This window comes from Sphaerodactylus townsendi, linkage group LG03, assembly GCF_021028975.2.
Source record: "Sphaerodactylus townsendi isolate TG3544 linkage group LG03, MPM_Stown_v2.3, whole genome shotgun sequence".
Lineage (NCBI taxonomy): Eukaryota > Metazoa > Chordata > Lepidosauria > Squamata > Sphaerodactylidae > Sphaerodactylus > Sphaerodactylus townsendi.
The window spans coordinates 119,365,557-119,390,098 of NC_059427.1; the positions used below are offsets into that span (position 1 = coordinate 119,365,557).

The window sequence follows — 24,542 nt, forward strand, 5'->3', positions numbered from 1 at the left end:
GAGCAGCACCAAGGGTGGCAACACACTGGGGGCGGAATCAAGGCCAGGAAAGGAGCACTCCCCCCCCCCCAGCCTTGTCCCAATCCTCAGAGTTTTCCTGGCCTTGATGCTTGGCTTGAAGAAAAGTCAGTGGGGTTTTTGTGGGGGACATGGCAAGGGGCAGAGGGAATTCAAAGTGGGCGTGGCAGGGGGAGTTTGGCTGGGGGCTACATCTGCTACATCTTTAAATCAGTGATGGCGAACCTTTTTGAGACCGAGTGCCCAAACTGCAACCCAAAACCCATTTATTTATCGCAAAGTGCCGACATGGCAATTTAACCTGAATACTGAGGTTTTAGTATAGAAAAAACGGTTGGCTCCAAGGCACACATTACTCAGGAGTAAGCTTGGTGGTAGTCGGTGGCTTTGCTTTGAAGCAACTGTGCAACGCTTTGAATGGGTGAATCACGACCCTAGGAGGGTTTACTCAGTAGCAAACCCCATTGCCAGCAACCGAGCTTACTCCCAGGTAAAGGATCACGCTTTCGTTCTTCCCATGAAAATCAGTAGGGTTTAACAGCGCTTAACAGGGCTACCTACACTGCTTCCCCAAAACTAGGTCTTAGGTTTAATGCTAATAATTTCCCTGACATAATTACACTATTATCACATGACGAGCCAGACTCTGTGCACGCGTGCCCACAGAGGGAGCTCTGAAGTGCACCACCTCTGGCACCGATTGCTATACATAGGATTTTGCCACCACTGTCTTTAAATCAACAGGGGAAAGGGGTGTGAGATGGGATGATTGATAGTCATTGAGATTAACGTATACAATTGTGCTCCCTCACTTCATCACAGAAGTTGGACAGGTCCACACTCTTGGAAGCACAGCAGAGCAGCTGGCTCAGAGTAGAAACATGTGCTGTGATAGAATTGGAGAAATACTTCTGCAATTGCCATGAAAAGATCTTATGACAATTTGCAGGGCTTGTTCCTGATCAGAAGAACTTCCCTGTCTTCAATCTGGTTAGCAATATGCCTTTTTAAAAAAAGGTATTCAAGGGGTGTGAAAGGGCAGAAGATATCCGTGGGCTGTTTGTTCCTTTCAAACCTCTCATAATGGTCTAAATCAAAACTGTGCATTAGATGCGGCAAAGTTGTTTTGTGGTTTGTTGTCAAAGGTTTTTTTTAAGGGGTATGGTCTATGCTGTCAAACCCAAATAAACTATGAACATTTTAAGATCCCTAAACATACAAGTTGGCTTTGAAATATTCTGCTTTGGATTTGAAAAGACAGACCAATTTGTGTGTGTCTGTGTCTGTGTCTCTGTGTGTGAGTGCGTGTCAGAGAGAGAGAGAGAGAGAGAGAGAGAGAGAGAGAGAGAGAGAGAGAGAGAGCGCACTGGCTGGTATCCCAGCTTTAAGTGCCTCACAATGGCTGTCAATGCAGTGCACCTTTTCAAGTGGTCCCTGAGCGACTTACAATCTATATATAGAAACTCATTTCACCTCCACTGCAGTGCAGCCAGTCCAGAAGTGGAACACATGTATATATTCTCTCCCCTTCCAAACTCGTTACAATATTTAGAAACAACCCACAGCCATTTCTTCTTTGCTAAATTTCGCATTCCTCACCTCAACCATGTGAGTTTCCTGAGGAAAAAATTAGAACTGCGCTGGATTGGCTGATGAATTTTGGAGCAGGCTTGTGACCAGAAAGGGGTCAATGAATGAACTATCCCACCTGACCCAGAGCACATCTTACCTAATTCCTGCCCCTTCACAAAAAAAAATACAGACATTTAATTTGTGACATGAAAATTCCTATTTATGGAATAAGAGCTTCTTTCGTGTAAACTTGTGGTTCAAAAATCCCTCTTTAGTGCTGTTATTGTTGGCATAGCGACATACATAAAGAGGGGATTTAATCTTCTCTATCCAAGCTGTTCAGGGACTGCATTTAGCCATGTTGTCACTGTTCTTCTCCCCACCCTCCTGCAGTCTTTCTGGAGAGTTTCTGGCCCTATCTGGAAATATTACAATCCATCTAAGGAGCAATGCTGGCTACAGTCCACAGTGAATCCACATACATGTTAAATATGAGCTCCCAATCTGAACAAACAAAACATGCTACTACATATACACCTGCGAATTTTCCTTGTGTGTACGTGAATGCTTTCTTTGGGACATACCCCTCTTCACACACACACATACCCAAGAATAAGCACAGTTATCCCTACACTAAATTCTCTAAATCATTAACATTCCCGGGAATTTTCCAGGTAGGAAATGGCTACCCTCTTCCCTGATAAATAATTCGGGTCATGTTCTGAAGTCTAAAACAGCAAGACCTAAAGTGAAGAAAAAGATTCTGATGGTTACAGCACAAGTTTTTAAAAAACCTCAACAGCTGAGGTATACTAAAATGGGTTTTCTACACAGTTTCTTTTTTGACTATTGATTCAGACTGCCAGCATTTGTTTCAGAAGTGCATGTTTTGTGTTGAAATACATGTTAGGGAACATTTGGCTCCATGCATTTGTAGAGAGTGTCTTCATTCCAGGCTAAACGCTGATGGCAATTCCTGAGAAAGCAGAGGTGCATCGGGGGGAAATGGCACCCGGAGACAACTCCTTCTCCGGAAGCCCCCCTACCCCTTCACCCCCCACTGGCCTGCAGGGAGGCAGGGGGTGGGGCTTGGTGGCGTACAGCTAGGGCGCATGCTGTTTGGTCACATGGGACGCCCAGAGCCTGGGGCGCCCCCCCCCCACATAACCAAAAGGTGTGCCTGGAGACATGGGTGACCCCATGTCCCTATAGGTCATACGCCACCGAGTGGAAGCAACCCAAATCCTCTCCATTTTCATTTTCCAAACAACTTAGGACATATGAGGCTCATGTATTTTTACCTCTAGAAAATGATGATGATGGAAACTGTACACACATAACCATTTCATTTATTCACAAGATTATTATCCTGCCCATTCTCCAAGAAGCTCAGGGCAGCATTGCAGTGGCCAACAGCCTGGGAGACAAACGTCCAGTCCCTTTAATAGAGATTTAATGTGTGGAAGGGGTCAGCCAAATTTTTCCAAGGTGTAGAGATAAACAATATCACCAGACAAATAACACCCCATTGAGCCTCTGTTGAAGGGATAGGACATTTTTTCTTCAGCCAGTTGGCAATGCAATACACTCAATCCCCCTCACGTTTTAACCTCCAAACAAATCTGAGGGGTAGATTATGCTGAGAAAGAGTGACTGGCCCAAGCAGAGGCAGAGCTACAAGGGGAACCGAGGGGTGCACGTTGCACTGGGCGCGTGCCTGGGGGGGGGGGGCAGCAAAAATTTCAAGTTTGTTTTTTGTATTTTTTAGTGTTTTTCAGTTTTTGGCCTGCAGGAGGTGCAGTTTTTAGGCTAGGAGCACCAAAATTTCAGGGAGTTTATGGGGAACTCTTCTGATGATACCACTCAAGTTAGGTGAGGTTTGGTTCAGGGGGTCCAAAGTTATGGACTTCCAAAGGGGGTGCCCCATCCCCCATTGTTTCTAATGGAAGCTAATAGGAGATGGGGCTACACCTTTGAGAGTCCATAACTTTGGACCCCCTGAACCAAACTTCACCAAACCTGGGTGGTATCATCAAAACAGTCTCCTAAAGATACCCTGAAATTTTGATGCTGCTAGCCTAAAAACTGCTCCCCCTGCATGCTGAAAACTGAAAAAACACCAAAAAATACAAAAAACACAAACATGGGGCGGGGGGGGGGGGAACATAAGAACATAAGAACAATCCAGCTGGATCAGACCAGAGTCCATCTAGTCCAGCTCTCTGCTACTCACAGTGGCCCACCAGGTGCCTTTGGGAGCTCACCTGCAGGATGTGAAAGCAATGGCCTTCTGTGGCTTTTGCTCCCGAGCACCTGGACTGTTAAGGCATTTGCAATCTCAGATCAAAGAGGATCAAGATTGGTAGCCATAAATCGACTTCTCCTCCATAAATCTGTCCAAGCCCCTTTTAAAGTTATCCAGGTTAGTGGCCATCACCACCTCCTGTGGCAGCATATTCCAAACACCAATCACACGTTGCGTGAAGAGGTGTTTCCTTTTATGAGTCCTAATTCTTCCCCCTCAGATTTTGCACCTGGCTCCATTTTCCCTAGCTGAGCCCAAGTTCACTCAATGAGATTCATGACAGATTGGGCCTCCAATGGGGAGAAAAGCAGGATTGAATGAAAAAAGAAAGATTGTGAGAATCAAGAAGCTCATTCCACAGAAGGATTATGTATACACTTCTAAAGCTGGCTGCCTGTTCCCCACTTCCCCAAATAGCAAGAAGTCCCAAGAGAAGCGCTACAGAGTTTACTTCTCTTTGGATGAGAGTGTACTGGAGATTCATGTCCCGCAGGTTGAGGGGGAGGGTCTGGATGGATGCTATGTTGGTGAGAAAATTCTGATTTTCCCAGTTCCACCCACATGGCAGCCCTAACACTGCCCCCCCCCCCATGGGGCAGGGTTATAATCCACAAATGGGAGAAACTGGGAGGCAGAGATAGGCTTATGGGCATTGGGCCAATACCACTACCACTGCAAAACTGGAAGTGATGTCATCACATCAGGGCAATACTTCAGGATTTGGCCAAAACTAATCTGGAGCATGAAACAAAAGCAGGGAATGTAGGAGGAGGGCAACCTCTCATGTGGAAGCCACATCACTGCTGTGTTATAGTAGCAGTGGCGGCGGCAGCAACCACAGGGAAACCACACAGTCATTTCCCCATGTAGGAAACACCTAGGCTTGAGGTATGGGTTTGACTGGAGGATTTCTTGAGGTTACTTCCAACCCAGTATCCCTAGGATTGCCAACATAAAGGTGACACCCAGAGATCTTCCACTATTACAAGGGGTTTCCAGATGAGCAAGATCCGTTCCCCTGAAGAAAACGTGTGATTTGGAGACTGGACTCTACGGCATTAGACCTTGCTGATGTCCCACCCCCAAAGCCACACCATTTCTAGAGTCCACCCCCAAATCCCCAGGAACTTCTCAACCTGGAGTTGGAAACCCTAAGGGAACTGATCTCTGTAGTTGTGATTCTGGGAGAGTCGCTGCCACAGCTACTGTGGTAAGGAGAGAACAGCTGGGTGGTCTCTGTGGCATTATACCATGCTGCGGTCCCTCCCACCGCAATCCCACCCTGCTCAAAGTCCATTCCCAAAATCTCCAGGTATTTCCCAAACCACAGCTAGCAATCCTAAGTATCCTACTTCTGCAGCATCTGTAAGAAAATGCAGTTTTCTGGAGGATTCTGGCTGCTTATGTTGTGTTGGTTTGGAGGGTGCAGACGGCCATTTCAGGCTCTTTATATAATTTATAATATTAACTAAAATAAGTGTATGGATGTGTGCGCGCGCACACACACATTACTTAATTGCTATACTGTATTTAAAATTTCCAGAATCTGTTGCTCAGAAACTATTGCTATCTTTTGTAGAGGGCAAAGGCATGCGATATATTACTCAACACAATAACTTGCAACGCACTCACCGCAGCCTTTCGCGTTCCTGTTGGATGTGGGGGTCCCATCCTCGACACATGCTTGTTTCACGATCTCCCAGCGGGAGGAAAGGAACTATTTCTCGCGGCGCAGCCAGCCAGTGGCAGAAAGTGAATGTTCTGGCATCATCGCTTAGCAACCATAAACGCCGAAATGTATCCAGCCGAAGCCGGCGATGTAAACAAAAGCACATGGGCAGCTGTCGCGACCAATCCTGGAATGGGGCAGTCTGTTACGTAACCAATGGAACGAGAGAATTCAAAGAGGGCTGGATTGTGACGACGCAGATGGAACCTTTCGAGGCGCTGCAACCCGCTCTTCTGTCTATTGCTGCTAGTGGGGCTAGATGCTAGCGCGCAGCCTGGGAGCGGGGCTTTGGAGGTCAATGGGCGCCTTACACAGAAGCCTTTAGATAGAGGTGGGATCTTTCGGAGGCAAGGGGAGCGATGTCACTAGAGCAACACAAAAATTCCCCCAAAGTTCTCCATTTATGATGAGAATCTGTTAGAATCGATTTCTGATGTTCCAAATGGATCTTGTGAAGAAGAACACTTTTCTATTGAACGGATTTTCCCTCCACAACAAGACATAGTTTCTGAGGATTAGTGAATGATTTACGTGTCTATTTCAAGAAGATTTTCTTTCTTTCTTTTAAAAAAAATAAGACTACTGTCCTATATTTAGTAAAATACTCAGAAGGTTGGAGAAATGGCTTTCAAAGTAAGTTTGTATGAGCTGGTGGACATTTCCATAGGCACTCCGGAGGTTGGTGTTGTCAATTTCAATTCCCTTCATACCTTCCTCCATGCCCTCCTCAGACATCTTAAAGTTGAGGATATTTTAACTGAGATTAAGCAGGAGTGGCAGCCACCCCCAACCTCTGAATCTGGGAAAGTGCCGTCTGCTGAGGATGTGACTAAACTGGGAGATAATCGACTGGCTAACTTGGAAAAGAAACTAAAGCAGCTGGAGCATAACCTTCAGGGTGTGGAGGACCAGGTCCGGGGTGTGGAAGATCAGGTTCAAGGGGTGCAAGACAGCGTCCATGGGATGGGTAAAAAAGTGAAAGGGTTCCAGAAACAAGTCAGTAGTATGGACAGGCCTTCAGCGACAGAGTTGATTGAGAAGACCAGGAGTGGCAGTGACACTGCGGTGGCTGACATGTGGCGACTGATGCAGTTGCAGAAAAAGGTGGAAGCCAATGAGGAAGGCCTCACACAGGTAAGTCTTTCAAACCAAATCCAAGAGGTTGAGCAAGTTCATAGAAGGTTTTGCAAAGACTAGGCAATGATGGTATTTCACAAAATTTAACCTGTTCTCAACAATGTGTTTTAGTCCAGCCTTATGTGTTATTTATTTACTTCATTTATATCTCATCTTTCTCTTCAATTTATATTGCCATTTTTTTAACATACATCCCCTTTCTTCCATTTTGTTCTTACAATATCTGTGTGAAGTAAGTTAGGCTGAGAATGTGCAGCTGGCCTGAGGTCACTCAGCAAGCTTCCATGGCAGAGTAGGGATTCGAACCAGGTTCTCCCAGATCCTTGTTTGACACTGTTAACACTACAACCACACTGGCTTGCCAGTATGTAGCATGGTTACTATTTAGCAAAATCTTCTCATGACCACTACTACACCCCACCACCACCACTCTTCCTGAAATGACATCTGTGGCTGGTGGGTGTGCTTTGGGTCACGCTCATGGTCATTTAGAATCGAGAATACATTGTTCCAGGAGTTATATCAGTGGATTCCCCCCCCCTTTAGTTGTAGCCTTTCCTAACATGACTGGGCATTGGGGAGAACAGGCACTGCTTGGCATGGAAGTGTTCTGCACTGACAATATGCCTTTGGTTGTGCAGACAGAATCATCTATATTAGTTGTGGTTGTGTTCTGCCAGGCAGGTGGGCAGGCAAGTGAGAAGCCAGCATAAGTTTGTGGGAACTGGATTCGCGAAGTGTCTGTACTCACCTCCAAAGTCTTCTAGTATCTCAGCTTCACGCTCTTGCCGGTATAATTTTTTTTTCAAAAAAGAAATAAATGACCTCTCAGAGTTTTGAAAATTATTAAGAAGTGGTTTGCAAAGCATACTTAAAAAATTACATAAACTATTATCAGGTCATGATGACCATCCTCAGAGATAAGAATGGCTTTGGGAGGAAGCACAACTGAAATTTACACTCATTCACCAGCTATTGCAATATGTCCAGGACAGAACTTGATTAAACTGGGTAAGGAGAGGAAATGCGTTTTTCATTGCAGCATGGTCCCATATGAATTTTGTCAGACCGTCTGTGAGGGCAAAAGGGGAATCGAGTCCTGACGGCTGTTGCCAATTCAATGAGTAGATGAAAAGGTGGGGACCTCCCAGATCCTGCCAGAGGATTTCTCTAATTTGAACATGTAGAGTTTATTTTCATTCCTTTTTCAGAGGAATGAATGGAAGAAGTCCTGCCTTTCGGTCTCCTTTGTAAGTGATCTGGTTAGACTTCCAGTGCAAAAAGCTGAGCTATTCCTTGACTACAAACAGCAATATACATTGAAAGAAGAATGAGCCTTGGTGGACAAGGAAGCAGTCTGATGAGTTTTACTAAAAGTTTTGGTAGTAAAGGCTTCTTGCACATCCAGCTCTGTCCAAGTGCCAAAGATCTGATTTGGGAGAAGTTCCAGATGCCTTTATCAGAGGGCAAATCAATCATGCAGTCATGCATTTGATTCTAAAATGGCTATTTACCTTGGAAAAGAGACTTGTAGAAAGGGGCTCACTTTCCTATTGTAGGGTTGCCAGCAGCCTGGAGGGGAACATATGCTGTCCCTTTAACAGAGGCTTAATGCAATCTTATTTACCAGGTGATGTTGCTTACCTTCGTGCCATTGAAAGCTGCAGCTGCCCGTTTGTACCCATGAGTCCTTTTGTGAGAACTTTTATGTCCTTTCATTCTCTTTTGGTGGTAATACCTCCTGGAATATCAAACTCAAGCATAAATAAAGTTCTCATATAGGACTCACTTGCAGTTCTTTCTTAAAATGCACATAGAGTTATTTAACTGTAGAAACACTGTGAACATTGACTACAGTCAGTATTGTATAGGATAATGGTGGACATTTAGCTTTGAAGAAGAACAAAAGCAGAACTCTACTGGATCACCCCAATGGTCCATCTGGTCCAGTATCTTGTTTCACACAATGGCCAACCAGTTGCCTGGGAAGGTCAACAAATGGGACATAGAGGCCTTCCACTGATGTTGCCTCTCTTAGCACTGTCTGAAACCTAGTAGCGCCCAGGGGTGGGGGTGGGGGTGGGGATGACTTGCACCAAGTGCATGCCAGTGCAAGGGCAGGGAGGTGTTCCGGGGGCGGGCAGGGCATGGCAGGGGCGCAGGGCACACACTTGCCCTGGGCGTAGTTCCCACTCACTATGGCTCTGGTTACTGGAAGGAGATTTTGCCAGCTCTTCATCTCTGTGACTTAGACTTTTCCTGAAGAGCCACTTCTGAGAGCTACTTTTGGGTGCATTTCAGGGACAGTATGGGGTATGATCGGGGGTGGGGGGAGAGCTAAGGCTGAAAGGGGGAAATCAGCAATAATTCTTCCCTAACTGTTGAACAAGGTCTTGCTCCATTTATAGAGGAGATTATATGACAATGTGGAGGGAATATTTATGCCAATTTCCCCTTTCTCTAGCTGCAGTCTTCCCTCTTACATCTCTTCTTCTTACTAAAGGTTCCCAAACCCATTAGGAAAGGATTTGTAGCAGTGATCCCATCCATAAACTTGATCTGTTCACAGCACAGGATCCAGCTCGTGGTCATGTTAATTTAATAGCATCTGAACTTCAGTTGCACAGAACGTAACCATTCTATACCTTATTTAGCATAAACTCTTCTGTATTATGATACTTTGGACATCCTTCCGAGGCCATTTCAGTTAAGTTTTCCTTCAAAATATTTAGTGGTTTTTAATATGTTGTGACATTTTCCTGTTAACTAAAAATAGAAAATAGTTGCATCGCTCTGTTTATAAACTTTGAGTTGAGACATAAGTGTTTAAAAATTCCATAGCTTCATTCTAGTCTCTCTCCAACTGGTGCTGCCCAACAGAAGCAGTTCTCTGTCCTTTCCCTTCCCCCCCCCCCAACAAACACCCTGTGAGGTGGGTAGGGCTGAGAGAGCTTGGAAGAACTGTGACTAGCCCAAGGTCACCCAGCTGGCATGTGTTGGAGTGCACAAGCTAATCTGGTCCCCCAGATAAGCCTCCGCAGCTCAAATGGCATAGCGGGGAATCAAACCCAGTTCTCCAGATTAGACTGCATCTGCTCTTAACCACTACACCACACTGGCTCTGTGAGAAAGAGAGAATAATGCTGTCAGTAACTGGATTGCATTCTTAAAAACCAAATTAAAAATAAATTAAACAATCTGGTGTTATTACACAGTTTGGAAACCTATAGCTTTGACCATAGATTAATCACTTTAAATTATTGGACTTAGAATTAATTCCACGTTTTGCCTACTTGACCTAAACATAGTTCTCCAAGGATACATGTCAAGTCTGAATAATCATCTAAGCAGATGACATTCCACATTTGATTCATGCATTCAAAAAACAGTTTGTACCCACTCTGTCATGTCTTGCAGAATGTCTTGTGCTTCTCATAAGCCGGAACTCAAAGAAATTTTGATTTATTACTTACATCCATTAGTTACAGAGCTGTAAGGGAAAGCTGAATGTGGTCGACAACATTGTATGCCTCCACCCCCTGCAATTTTTTCCTGTATTGGAGCTGTTGAACTGAAGACAACAAGGGCAACTCAAACTGTGAGGTATGCCAAGAATGGCTCCCAGCAGAGATAATCTTTGCAACAGGCACCTGTTGAACTGGTTGCAATACCCTACATTCATTTTCATTAACTCAGGGACACTTGCTATTCAGTAATGCACCAGTGAGCTGGGCAGGTGGAGGCACATCTCTTCCTAATGTTTGCAGTGAGATCCCTGGACTGTGTACTGTCTGGACAGGACAAGGACCCTCCTGTGTTTGCATATCCAGCTCCTGAGGCCAAGCATGAAAAGTGCTGCAGACTACGAATATGGCACCTGCTCCATGCGGCTATCTAGGCAGAGCATAGATATTACTCCTGTTACTCCTATTCTACAGTCCCTCAATTGGCTCCCTGTCAGTTACTGGGCTCTTGGCCTTGTAGGCAAAGCTGCTTAGAAACTATTCCACTTGTTTTTTTTTCTACTGCCCCTTGTATGCTGTTATTCATGGTTGTTTTATTAACCCCCTTTTTCTTTATTTGGAAGGGCTATCTGATAAAGCCAAGGGGTCATTTCTCCTGGCAAATCAAAATCCTGGTCGACTGAATCGGTGGCAAAGTTTTTGTAGCAGGCTATGAGTCTGTGAATCTAGGTCAATTAATTTTTAATGCTTTACCATATGATGTTTTCATGTATTTATATTGTGTACTTTGCATGCCAATAAAGGCTTCTGATCTGATCTGTTACCAGGTTGAATTCAAGGTGTTGGTTATTGCATACAAATCCCTTCGTGGCCTTGCTTCCTCCTATCTACAAAACCACCTCTCCCCTCTATGCTCCTGGTCATCTGAGCTGGACCTTCTGCAGGTTCCACTCCACAGATAGTCAAAATCAACAACTTACCATGCACATGCATTCTCCATAGTGACCCCTCCAGACCTTATGGAATGGCTACCTGATGAGGTTAAAAAGGTTTCTATTCATCTAGTTTTTTGCAAACTCTGCAGAACTGTAGGAAGTTTTACCCAAATGCTGTTTTACACAAATGTTGTTTTACCCAGGCAATAGGGCTGTACTGTAATGAAATGGTTCAAAAAGGTGCTGTAGTAAAGGAACAGGAACTGTAGACTATGCTGCTGTATACTATCTGCTGCTTACCCTGTGCTCCTACTGTGTAATTCCTGCATTGTTTAACATGTCATGTTTAAATGCATATGCTTTTGTTACAACTCTATTTCAGGCTTCTGCTTCTTTACAGATCTCTGCAATCTAATTCTGTTTATTGGATGTCCCATCTTATTGATTGTATTGATTTATTCTGTGTACTTGGCCTTACGTTTCAGTGAGAAAGGCAGACTATAAATAATGTAAATAAATAAACAGGGTCTTCCCAAATTGGGTTTAAATGCATTGTGTGCATATTGAGGGTTTGCAGAATAGCTGCACAATATGCTCAGTGGCTTTGTTGATGTCCAAAGAAGCCCTGTCCTAAAACACTCATAGGGATGAAACAAAACTCCCAATGGAGCCAAGTTCCTACAAAAAGCTTTGTGGATTCTGAAGGGACTACCTCTGGCCTACTTGAGTGGGCTGTTCTGTCACTTGTGTTCTCCTCAAGACCTTAGCAGCTGGAACCATGACAACAATGGGTCAGAATCCCATCTGCTTTCTCTAACTGGGGATGAGTGTTGGTCCTATTAGCCACGTACCACGCACATACCTGTCTGCAAACTCTCTCAGCCTTCATCAGGATAAATAAGAACATTGATCCCAGTAGAGCAGCAGAGTATTATGAAATAGTTATCTCCAGTTGCTAAGCAGCAAGCCCATAGCAAAGGACAATCTATGGGGAAAACTTTGGAAAGAAGTAACTGGGCATAGCAACAAGTTCTCCAGATTCGGAGTAAAAAGGGATAACTCTGCAGGGTCTGGGTGAAACAGCAATCCTGTAGTTTAATCAGAACAGAGTGCTTCTGTCCTGTTGCATCTTACAACAGCCTAAGGGTCAGGCTGTGCTTAATTCATGAAGCTCCAGCTTTTTCACTTGTGCCCTAATGACAAGTGTATTGGAGGCTGAAAATGGGGGGGAGGGGGGGATGAGACATTTAAACCATTATTTTGAGGTTTCCAGAATGCTGGAGCTTCTCTGGGCTGATTTGGGAAAGAGGCTAATTTCCTTTGTAATGGGCTGTTGACATAAAAGCATTTCATAGTGGGCACATGTGAAGCATCAGTTACAGTGTAAATTGTTGCCACATTTTTAAGATGGCTTGTAACTACTCAGTGTATTAGAAGCACACACACCCCCTCCATTTCCTTAAAGTTCTGTTCATATCATCATTGCCCCACTGAAAAAATACAGTTGCTGGGAGCAACTAGAAGGTTCTTTCTACCATTTGCACAATCTCCATTATTAACCATACTGAACTTTCAGAGCCCCCCCCCTTCTCCCCCCCCCCCCCCGCCCCGCGCTTGCTTCCTGGCACTAATATATCCCAAGTGCGGGGCAGTGCTTTTGATTGATGAAACAGTACAAAGGAAAAGGATTCCCTACCTCTGTGGTCCCAATTCACCCACCTGCCAACCGGCATTGTAAGCTAACTATACATTGGAGATCTGGTTATGGATCCCTCACATACATAATTTGGCCAAAACAACAGGCGGTTTATGCAGATTGCTTCTTTGGGCATTAGGGAAAAAATGGAATGTAGATATTTCAAATAAATAAATATAAATAAGCCAAATTTGGACCATTGCTGAGTGCCATCTCTCACTGATTTTTCTCTTTTCTCTCTGTGCTGCAGGCCTTGTCTTTATTACAGGACCTATTGAATGAGACAGGCAACATGAAATCAAATACAGCCAACTTGGAGGAGGATATACAAAGAATCAAGGATCACTTAGCTTTGGTAAAATACTCTATGCTTCTTGTCTGCTTTTCTACTGAACACTTTCCACTTCTGCGTAACTCCTGGGAGTCCGATCATATTTTAAAGAGATATGGCTTTTAAAATTTTTCACTGCCGTTTAGTTTTTATATGCTAAAATTAATTTACTTTATCATTCACATATTTTAATAAAATGTTCAATAACCACTAAATTGGGTGTGTGTGTGCGGGGGGGGGGAGGAATTAACAAGTAGGGTTTTTTATAGTGCAAAGAGTGATCTTCGTTACAAGCACAGCAGATCAGGTGCTATCCAGATTTAACAAACACAGTGGTGACATATCATGGAAAGGGTTACAGTGCCTGGTCTCATCTGCCACTTAATTTCTCTTTCAAGAGTAATTGTGTTGTCTCGCCCAGCTGAAAGAAGAATCTTAGGGCTGTAAATCAGGTAAACATTCTTAGGGTCAGTTCAGATATAATAAGACCATGGTTTATTTTAACAATGCATTCAGCTCACAGAAAATCATTCAGAACTTGATTTGCCTCAATAAATGCCAGTTTCACCAGTCAGGGAGACGGCTAGTGAGAAACAGTGAAAGACAAGAGCAGTGATGTAGATATAGATTTTTTATGGGGTGGGTTTGGGGGCAGGGCCATACCCCCACCCACCCTTGGGGGCGTGGCCACATCTCCCCAAGCCCCGCCACAGCCTCAGTGTTTATAAAAGCAGTTCTCTGTGGCCAGGGATGGCAGACTCCCCTGCCCCACCTGCCCCTCCCCCACTGGCTGGGCTCCCAGCTGGCAACTGGCAGCCCCTTCTTCCCTCCCCTCCGGGCAGAGGTGTAGCTAGGGAAAATGGAGCCCGGTGTAAAATCTGAGGTTTGTGCCCCCCCCCCTGCAATGGGTGGCCGCTATGACGCTGGAATCCACCCCCAAACAGCATCACTTTCAATGGTGTTTAAACTAGGGAGCCCAGATTCTCCTTTTAAATCCACCTTAAAGGGAGAATCTGGGGTCCCCAGTTTAAACACCATTGAAAGTGATGCTGTTTTGGGGTAGATTATCCCCCACCCTGAAACAGCATCATTTTCAATGTTTAAACTGGGGACCTCAGATTCTTCCTTTTAATCCATGCCGAAGGGGGTGGATTTAAAAGGAGAATTTGGGGAAGTTTGGGGGGTGCCTGCTGTCAGGGGTGCAATTGTTAAGCTAGCAAAACCAAACTTTCAGGGCATCTTTAGGAGACTCTCTTGATGATACCACCCAGGTTTGGTGAAGTTTGGTTGAGGGGGTCCAGAGTTATGGACTTTCAAAGGTGTAGCCCCCATCTTCTATTAGCTCCCATTGGAAACAATGGAGGATGGGGCACCCCCTTTGGGAGTCCATAACTTTGGACCCCCTGAACCTCACTTCACCAAACTTAGGTGGTATCATCAGGAGAGTCTCCCAAAAACTTCCTGCAATTTTGGTGCTTCTAGCCTAAAAACTGTGCCCCCTGCAGACCACAAACTGAAAACACACTTAAAAATACAAAAAAAACCCACACACGGGGGGTGGAGCTTTGGACATGTAATGGGGGGGTTGGACCCGGGAACCCCCCCTTACCTACATCCTTGGACAAGAGGTATTTTGATGTAGAACTACTATGATTATGTATAAACTAGGGCTGAGCACAAACAATTGTGCTTGGTAAATTTCAACTTCCAGTTTTTAAAACCTAGAAATTTTTGGTAAAACTGAATATCAGCTTTATTCAGATTTTTATTGAAATTTTTCGGATTTTAAAAACCCGAATCCAAAATATTTCACTTCTCTTTGCCACTGCTTTTCAAGTCCACGTGGACTTCAGAACAGTGGCGTTCCTGCCTAGGGACAGGGGGTACCCTTTGTCCCCGGGCGCCCTCCATTTGGTCACGTGGGGGGGCGTCAACATTTCAGGGTCGTTTGTGTGTTTTTAAATTTTTAAGTGTTTTTTCACGTTCCAGCCTGCAGGGGGCGCATTTTTAAAGCTAGCGGCACCAAAATTTCAGGGCACCATCCAGGAGATCGTCCTGAGCAGATACCACCCAAATTTGGTGATGTTTGTTTGAGAGGAAGCAAAGTTAAGGACACTCCCAAAGGGGGTGCCCCCATCCCCATTGGTTTCAATGGGAGCTAACCTGAGATGGGGGCTATCCACTTGAGGGACCATAACTTTGGTCCCCATGAATGTAACTTCAATTAAACTTGGGTGGCATCATAAGAGTAGTTATCAGATTTGATACTCCTCGAGGGCCTGGTGTCACTAGCTTGTAAAAATACACTCCTTCCAGGGTGTTCTGAATAGCCGTCTAAGATTCTTTGCCTTATTGTGACTTTGCTCCATTGTAGCCAATGGGGACTTTCTGAGTGTGTAGGCAGGCTTACCAGCCTTAAAGACAGAGGCACCAGACTTTCAGGGTGGCTCCAGGAATCCCTCCTGGCAATAGCATCCAGGTTTGGGAGACCTTTGCTTCTGGTGATCTTAATTTTTTACAGCCCCCAAAAGGCTTATTTTGTTTCTACGCTCCTGTACATGAAAGCCTGTGGGCTGAGTTCCCTTCAGAACTCTCTCAACTCGCTCTACTCCAGTAGCTGCTCACCAAGCTTGGATGCCACTACTCTAGGCTTCTTGGAGCTTCCTTGAAAGCCTGGCGCCTCCATCTTCAAAAATGTGCAGCTTGCCTCAGAAATTCCCCATTAGCTACAATGGAGCAAAGTCATCGCAAAAACAAAGAATCTTTGGGCACATTTCTTAAAAGTGCCTTGATGGGATGTATTTTTAGAGCTAGTGACACCAAATGTTCAGGGTATCATCTGCTATAACTATTCTTATGATACGTTACCTGCTTGGTGAAGTTTGGTTCAGGGGCAGCAAAGTTATGGTCCCTCAAATGGGTAGCCTCTATCTCAGGTCAGTTCCCATTGAAAACAATGGGGATGGGGCACCCCCTTTGGGTGTCCATAACTTTGCTGCCCCTGAACCAAACATCGCCAAACTTGGGTGGTATCATCAGGGCAGTCTCTGGATGATGCCCTGACATGATGGTGCGGGGCTAGCTTTAAAAATGCGCTCCCTGCAGGGCCTAAAAACACCAAAAATAATTCCCCCCCCCCCCAACTCCAAATACCTTGCATTCAAGCATTTGTTCATATTTAGGCAGGAAATAATTGGACCATTTTACTTCGAATGTGCCTAAATTCTGCCCAGATTCCAGCTGCCAAATTCACTATTTGTTCCATCTGAATCTTTAACCCTCAAAAGTGATGCTGTTCTAGAGTGGGGGAGAATCCACTTTCAAATAGCATCACTTTCCATTTTAGTTTAATCAGGGACCCCAGATTCTCCCTTTAAGGTGGGATTTAAAAGAAGAATCTGAGTTCCCTAGTTTAAACACCATTGAAAGTAATGCTGTTTAGGGGTGGATTCCACCTTTTCGGAAGTGTTTCTAGAGAGATGATGCTGACATTTGTTTGGTAAATGTTTTTCTGGGGGTGATTTGTGAGAGATTTACATGCTTAATACCCACTTGCACTGGCTTGGAGTTGTTTCTCAGGCTAACAACCTACCTCATAGGGTTGTTGTGATTAGGAAATTAGGAAAAGAGTTGGTGGGGAGAGAGCCATGTATGTTTTGATGGGCATGGGAGGTGTTTTGTGAGCTGGTACAAAAAATCATTGTTTGGTCATGGTGGGGGAGGGTGGCCACCCATACGCCAGGCGGCGGGGGCGGGGGGGGCGCCAAACTCAGGTTTTGTCCCCGGGCGCCAGTTTGCCTAGGTACGCCCCTGCTTCAGAAGCAGCAGCGGGGAGAACCTCTTCCCTTTTGGGAGGGGAGGGTTGCCTGATATGTCTCTGCAAGCAACCTGGCTTCTTCTCCCAACACAAAACCAGAAACTGGTTTTGGGATCAGGGAAGGGGAGTAGCTTGTAGAGAGCAGAGCTCTTCTCCCTGCAAACAAAAGCCAAAAAAGCCAAAACCCATTCAGATTTTTTCTGCCAAATAGCTTGGGGTTTTTTTTCAGTTAAAAAAACATTGAAAAAGAAGGGCATTTCCAGGATTGGGGTGTGTGTGTGTGTGTGTGAGAGAGAGATTCAGATTTACCTAGTTTGATATACCATAACTAACCATGCTTAGTGAATTGGCTTTCATTTAGACAACCACTCTAATCAGATTTAATCAGACTATGGGTTCATGTGACATCTGAACCAAACTTTAGTTAATTATGTGAGTTTTAATTGATTTAGTGAATAGACGCATATTTCAGAAGTGCCAGGCTCCCTACTATGGTGGAAGGCCTCACTCTGATAGGTAGCATTGTGCATTGCTATATCAAGTAACAGTGTTAGGAAAAAAAACTTAAGGTTAGTGCTGTCTATACCAAAACATCACTTCCAGGGTAAACCCAGAAGTAACATAGGAAAGCTCTAGGACTTGCAGGAAACGGCGGTTTTACCATAGAGTTCCTGGCAATTTTTAGAGCTACCTGATATCGGTTTTCCTGGAAGTGACATCGTGGTACAGACAATGCAGGGACCCCATGTTCCCACCCTCAAAGCACATTCATATTAGCATATGAATAGAACAGTAGTTCAGAGGAAAAGCAACACTCAATCTTTGTTTTTAAATGGTGTGACATCTTAGAAAAGGCATTACCTCCTGTGTGAAAGAAAGGTGGCAATGCCTCTTCTAAGGCAGTACTTGCTGTCTCCAGTTTTAATAAGTCTAAATTTGTTTAATGCCTGATTCATTAATCTCCTTTACAGTTAAGCATTTTTAATAAATTGAACTAAATGAGTAAAGATCTTGTCACCAACAATTTTTTTTAGAGTTCCTGTATTAAAAACAATGGTCAATTTTTAAAATATTTGCTCTCTGGATTAGCAAGGGGCATCTTTTTCCATCATAAGGACTGAGAATTGAGAATCAATTCGCTGGCAGCACCATGGATTTTGTGCTAAGTTACCCCTTGTCAAATGACCAGTTATATTTTCCCCTTTCCCACAGCACTGTGAGGGTATTTTTGTGCTTCCTACACAGCTTGTTAGATGACGGCAGCAAATCTGTCTCTTAAAATTCAGGTCTGCCATTGGTGAGTATAAAGCAGGAAACAGGAATCTGATTTAAAGAACTGAAGAGGTGCCTAGTTTGACAGGAGTGGACTCTACCCGATTTCTACCATGTATCTCTCTCTGCAGTTTTGTCCTCAGAAGTGATCTTTCAGCCTGATTTGCTTCCGGGAATGAAGCTCTGGGGCAAGGAGAGGAAAATATCACCTCTGGGGAAAAACTGCAGAGAGGCAAGCAAGCCTCAGGTGGGAAGACGATTCAGCAGTCCTCACCCACACACGGCCTTTGCTTTTTAAATTGCACCCTTATCTCCTGCCACGATCACATCTATTTTGACCTTTGGCTTTTCATTTTTCCACAGTCCATTTTTGTTTTGTTTTGTCAAGGTGCAAAATGTTCCAAGGCCTCAGTATAGGCCATGTGGCATAGAAATAAATTGCTCTGGACTTTGACAATCTAACTGGAATGCTCATACTAGGTATAGGAGCTCTGAGCTTAACAGTGTGTCATTCGAACAAAGCTGACTGCACAAATACACACAGAGGGACAATCCCCTGAGAGCCGCCAAGTTCTCTGAGGTCTGCTTTTGTTATCTTGCTCTCTAGGAAACAAGATGTTTACTCCTTTCTTCTGAAGCTTATAGGGTGGAAAAATGGCCACCAGAGCTGTGCACTTGCAGTAAACTGAATGCTTGTGAACAAGTTTTTCTTTGCAAGTTTTTTTTCCCAAGTGCCCGCCTTCTACAAAATGTGAGGAAAGACTCCTCAATTAGTGCAGCCTTGTTATACATTTTAAAAAATGTTCATACTCACAATTTACCTCTGAGCAGCCAGAGATAATTCTGGTTGATAATCTAATTGTCATCTCTTCCTTAATTATGCAGATAGACCCCCAGGCATTTGACGATCGGCTACAGTCTTGCTTAAGTGATCAGACGAGTTTGGATCATGAGCTGGTATGTTCCCTCAGAACATTAAAGGATAATTTGCATGCAAATCACAAGCAACAGGCTCTCCAGTGACTCCCCTTAGGGTGCATTTCTGTAGCGGTTTTGAAGAAGATCAGACTGTGCATCCAGTTACTCATCCAACCATCCTAGCCAATATGCATTAGCATTCTTAGCCCTTGCTTGATCCTTTTACTGTCTCAGCACATCTGTGATGATAGGACCAGCAAAGTCTGTGCAACCCACATAGAGAGATGGATTTTTCCATTGCACATAAATCCTTGGTTCACTGGTGCCTGTCTTGTTCACTGTTTGAATTTCCAGTTTCATGCAAATGCTCCTAACTCATAAAATTAGAAGCTGTTGCGCAAATGCACCCTCAGTGGGTTGTGCAGCCAATGCCAACCATGTCACCTTGTGAGTTCAGCTAGCTCAGTGGTTCTCAACCTGGGGGTCAGGACTCTTTTGGGGGTTGAACGACCCTTTCACAGGGGTCGCCTAAGACTCTCTGCATCAGTGTTCTCCATCTGTAAAATGGATAAATGTTAGGGTTGGGGGTCACTACAACATGAGGAACTGTATTAAAAGGTCGCGGCATTAGGAAGGTTGAGAACCACTGAGCTAGATGTTGGTTTATAACAGGGGTCCCCAAACTACGGCCCGGGGGCCAAATGTGGCCCCCTGAAGGCATTTATCAGGCCCGCCAGGCATGGCGGCAATGGCTCCATTCATGTGCAGTGGGGGCTCGAGGGAGAGGAGGAACCAGCCCCAACGGCTGTTGATTGCAGTTACATGATGGCACCCCCAAATCTCCATGAATTTTCTGACCCAGAGTTGGAAACCTTACATGTGGCAATGCCTGCTCCGCCCTCCTCTCAGCTACTCCATGTGTTGCTCTCAGGCTTTCTGTTCCACCTCACTCCCATTGGCATCAGCCAGGCTGGTGAATCGCTCGCTGGCTGCTAGGGAGGAAAGAACCCAGGAAGATACCTGATCCTGGGTTAGATGGAATGTTTCATTGGGAAAGTTCCGCTTTTTTTTTTTACAGGGGTAGGTATTCCGCAGCCTCCCCAACAATATTTGGAGCCCACCCTATACTTGACATACTTTGGTCACTGTTCTAAAAATAGACCATGACAGAAAGGCTGAAAGGTGAAATCAAACATTTTACAATAATTTGTGCATAGGAATTTGTTCATAGTTTTTTTTAGTCCGGCCCTCCAACAGTCTGAGGGACAGTGAACTGGCCCCCTGTTTAAAAAGTTTGGGGACCCCTGGTTTATAAGATAGACGTCATAATTATACTGTCAATCATTATGTCACTTTGTTTTTTGCTGTCTGATGTTACCTTATTGTGATGTTAAGATGTTACGATTGTTCTAATGCTATTTTGTTGTTCTAATGTCCCTATGATATAATGTTGTTATGAAATGCTGTCGCTATGCAACGTTATTATGTTGATTATGTTTTGATTATTGATATTTGATATCTGAAATATTGTTTATTGTTGTTGTAGCCCAGTGGTGGCGAACCTTTGGCACTCCAGATGTTATGGACTACAATTCCCATCAGCCCCTGCCAGCATGGCCAATTGGTTATGCTGGCAAGGGCTGGTGGGAATTGTAGTCCATAACATCTGGAGTGCCAAAGGTTCGCCACCACGGTTGTAGCCTAATATTTGACTATTATTGGTTTTATTATATACGTTGCAATTGTTCCCCATCATGGAGTGCTGATGTTTTGATATTTTGGTAAATGCTGCTTATTGTTGTTTTTTATTATGTGTGTTGCATGACTTGCCCTGAGCCCTTCGAGATAAGTGGGTATAGAAATTAAAATTCACCATGTACTCCATACTCTGATACCTAATTAATACATTCAGCCCCCCACCCTCACAGCCACCCACTCACTCAGCCCTGTTGGACACTTGCCCTAAAATAGTCTGGTTAACTCATAGTTAAATGCACTTTTCAACTATTGGCTCGGGGGTTACCAAGATACCTGATATCTCTCAGCAACAGGGTCCCTTAATGGACAATGTGTCAAGAAGAACTAACATTGAGGTGGGATGATAACATTTTATCATGTTTTCATTTCTGTTTAGAAAGATTTAGAGAAAAAGCTAAACCAATTTCCTTCTCCGGAGGAAATGAACAATATGGTACGCTGGGAAGTTCTAGAGGATGTCCTTTTAAGAGGCAAGAGGAGCCCGAGTCCGGTGAGTATGATCTCTGAGACCACACGTGGGTTTGGAGGGAAGAACTTTTTATATGTTCATGATGGTAGATACCAAAACAAGGTACATACACTTTTGTCTATTATGAATCTCATTTATAGTTATGCCTTTAGCTCTGACTTCACATCTTATTATGTACAGACACTTAATACACGTTGGAGCCAGTGTTTAGGGGAAAGAAGTGATTATGATTTTGGTATTTTTTTTAACACTGGTATCTGGTAAGAAGCCTCTGACCTACTCAGTTTCGCTGTGCTATATTTTATGCCTTGGTTACAAGAAAAGTGACAATCAGAAAGTGTAATAGTTGTATAGATTGCTCCAGATCATTGTACAGTGAACTCCACCATGTGTCTCATCACCATCTTGCTGCCTATGTAACTAAAATACACGGAGCTTAATTTTTGCCATGGCTTCCCAAGGCTCTGCTCTTTCTTCCAACGTTGTAATTCAGATTAAAATCAGATATGAATGCCAAGGCTCCAACCTAGAACACAGGGAACGATGACAGGCAAGAGCAGGGGCTGATGCTTGCCTCTGTTTTACGCTGAGTTCCAGGGCGCACTCCGAGAATATGTCTATGGTCAGTTTCAGGTTTTGGGTTTTGGTAAAAATTTTGGGAACAATTTATGACTGAATAAATTAAATAAAAATAATAAGGTAGGGTTAAAGTTAAGGCAAGGGCAGGGGCTTGGCCTTGCCTTAGAGTTACTTTCTGATCCATGGTGCAGTCCAAGAATAGGGCTATGGTCAGTTTCAGGTTTTGGTAAAAATTTTGGGAACAATTTATGACTGAATAAATTAAATAAAAATAATAAGGTAGGGTTAAAGTTAAGGCAAGGGCAGGGGCTTGGCCTTGCCTTAGAGTTACTTTCTGATCCATGGTGCAGTCCAAGAATAGGGCTATGGTCAGTTTCAGGTTTTGGTAAAAATTTTGGGAACAATTTATGACTGAATAAATTAAATAAAAATAATAAGGTAGGGTTAAAGTTAAGGCAAGGGCAGGGGCTTGGCCTTGCCTTAGAGTTACTTTCTGATCCATGGTGCAGTCCAAGAATAGGGCTATGGTCAGTTTCAGGTTTTGGGTTTTGGTAAAAATTTTGGGAACAATTTATGACTGAATAAATTAAATAAAAATAATAAGGTAGGGTTAAAGTTAAGGCAAGGGCAGGGGCTTGGCCTTGCCTTAGAGTTACTTTCTGATCCATGGTGCAGTCCAAGAATAGGGCTATGGTCAGTTTCAGGTTTCGAGGTTTTGCCTCAACCCTTGCCCTTGCGCAAACTCTAACCCTAACTTTTTTCTAAATTCATTCATTCAGTCATAAATTGTTGCCAAAATTGTAACAAAAACCCGAAACCTGAAACTGACCAGACCCCATTCTCGAACAGCGCTCTAGAACTCAACGTAACACTAAGGCAAGCCTGAGCCCCTGCCCTTGCCTTAAACCTAACCCTAACTTATTATTTTTATTTAATTTATTCAGTGCCATTGTTCCCAAAATTAAACAAAACACTAAACTCCTGAAAAAAATCAATAGCCCTATTCGCAATTGTGCCCTCAGGCCCTTAATCGTGAATAATTGCTAACATCAGCTCCTGCCCCTCTTTGCCTCAACCCTAACCAATCCTCTATATTATTTTATTGCATTTATTCTGTCATACATTGTTCCCAAAATTGTAACAAAAACCCGAAACCTAAAACTAGCCATAGTGCTATTCTTGGATTGCACCCTGCAACTCCATGTAACACTAAGGCAAGTCTGAGCCCCTGCCTTTTCTTAACACTAATCCTAATCCTAACTTATTATTTTTATTTAATTTATTCTGTCATAAATTGTTCCCAAAATTGTAGCAAAAACGCTAAACCTAAAACTGACCATACCCCTATTCTTGAACTGCGCCCTAAGAACTCAATGTAACACTAAGGCAAGCCTGAGCCCCTGCCCTTGCCTTAACCCTAACCCTAACTTATTATTTTTATTTAATTTATTCAGTCATACATTGTTCCCAAAATTGTAGCAAAAACCTGGTCCTGAAAATCCCCATAGCATTATTCTTGGATTGTGCTCTAGGTCTCAACGTAACACTAAGGCAAGGCCGAACTCCTGCCCTTGCCTTAACCCTAACCCTGGCCTCCTGAGCAGGTTCAGAGCATGTTTCTCTCACCACTGGGAACCAACAGAATGTTCCTAAATATCAGGGTTTAGAGTGAAGGGCTTGTCCCAACAGCATCACCCCTAGAAATGATTTCTTTGCCTATAAATTAGCTTCCAGGAAGAAGGTGGCATAGTATAGCTTAATATCCTCAGATCTGGGAAGCTAAGCAGGGTCAGTACGTCAAGGAAGACACTGTAGAGGGAGGCAATGGCAAACCACCCCTGCTTCTCACTTGCCTTGAAAGCCTCTTGCTGGGGTCGCCATAAGTTACCTGTAGTTTGATGGCACTTGGCATGCACACACATTAATTTCCAGCAGCCTCCAGAGTGCAAATCTTTCTCCCTCTCTGCCAGCCTTACCTTCCTTACAGGGTTAGGATGAAAGAGCCACCTCAGAACTCTGAGTTCCTTGGAGGAAGGGCAGGAAATGAATCTGACAGGCAGGCAGACAAGCAGGCAGCATGGTCTATTGATCTGTCTGTCTAGCTGGTGGTGCTGCAAATAGATAAACCACTTTAAAAACTGAACCGCAATAGTTTCTGTAAGGAGCGTAGCCACACATGAGACTTGATCTGGTTTAACAGCATTTTCTCACTCAAAGTGGGGGGGCTGAGAATTGTAGTGCTATGCAGAGTCTAGGAATCTCTAGTAGAATCCTTCCTGAACAATCAGTATCGCAGTCTGGCTCCTGTAGTTTCTCTTTAATTCTTAAGAAATTTACAATGCCAGGGCCCAACCCACATATGGCAAGAATGGTTGTAATGGCATTTGTCAAAGGGTTGTGGCAGGTCAAAAAGCAAAATGCACAAGGCTGGGGAGTGAATCCTCACTGCTCAGGCTAATGAACCATCACCAGTTCCTCCAGCTAGTCTCCAGCTTAGCAGCCAAGAAGGAACAAGGTCTCTAGCCCTACTAGGTGCGCATCA

At 44.1% G+C, this 24,542-nt stretch overlaps 1 protein-coding gene across 1 annotated transcript in view; it reads left to right on the top strand.

The window, feature by feature from the left end:
• The first annotated feature begins 5,891 nt into the window (after positions 1-5,891).
• The window catches only part of QRICH2 (glutamine rich 2), a 52,319-nt gene continuing 33,668 nt past the window's right edge, over positions 5,892-24,542 (top strand). Inside the window, exons 1-4 of the mRNA XM_048487404.1 lie at positions 5,892-6,758; positions 13,107-13,211; positions 19,162-19,233; positions 21,329-21,442. Of these exons, the coding sequence (XP_048343361.1) occupies positions 6,246-6,758; positions 13,107-13,211; positions 19,162-19,233; positions 21,329-21,442 (804 nt within the window). The 5' untranslated portion in view covers positions 5,892-6,245. The remainder of the gene's footprint in view (positions 6,759-13,106; positions 13,212-19,161; positions 19,234-21,328; positions 21,443-24,542) is intronic.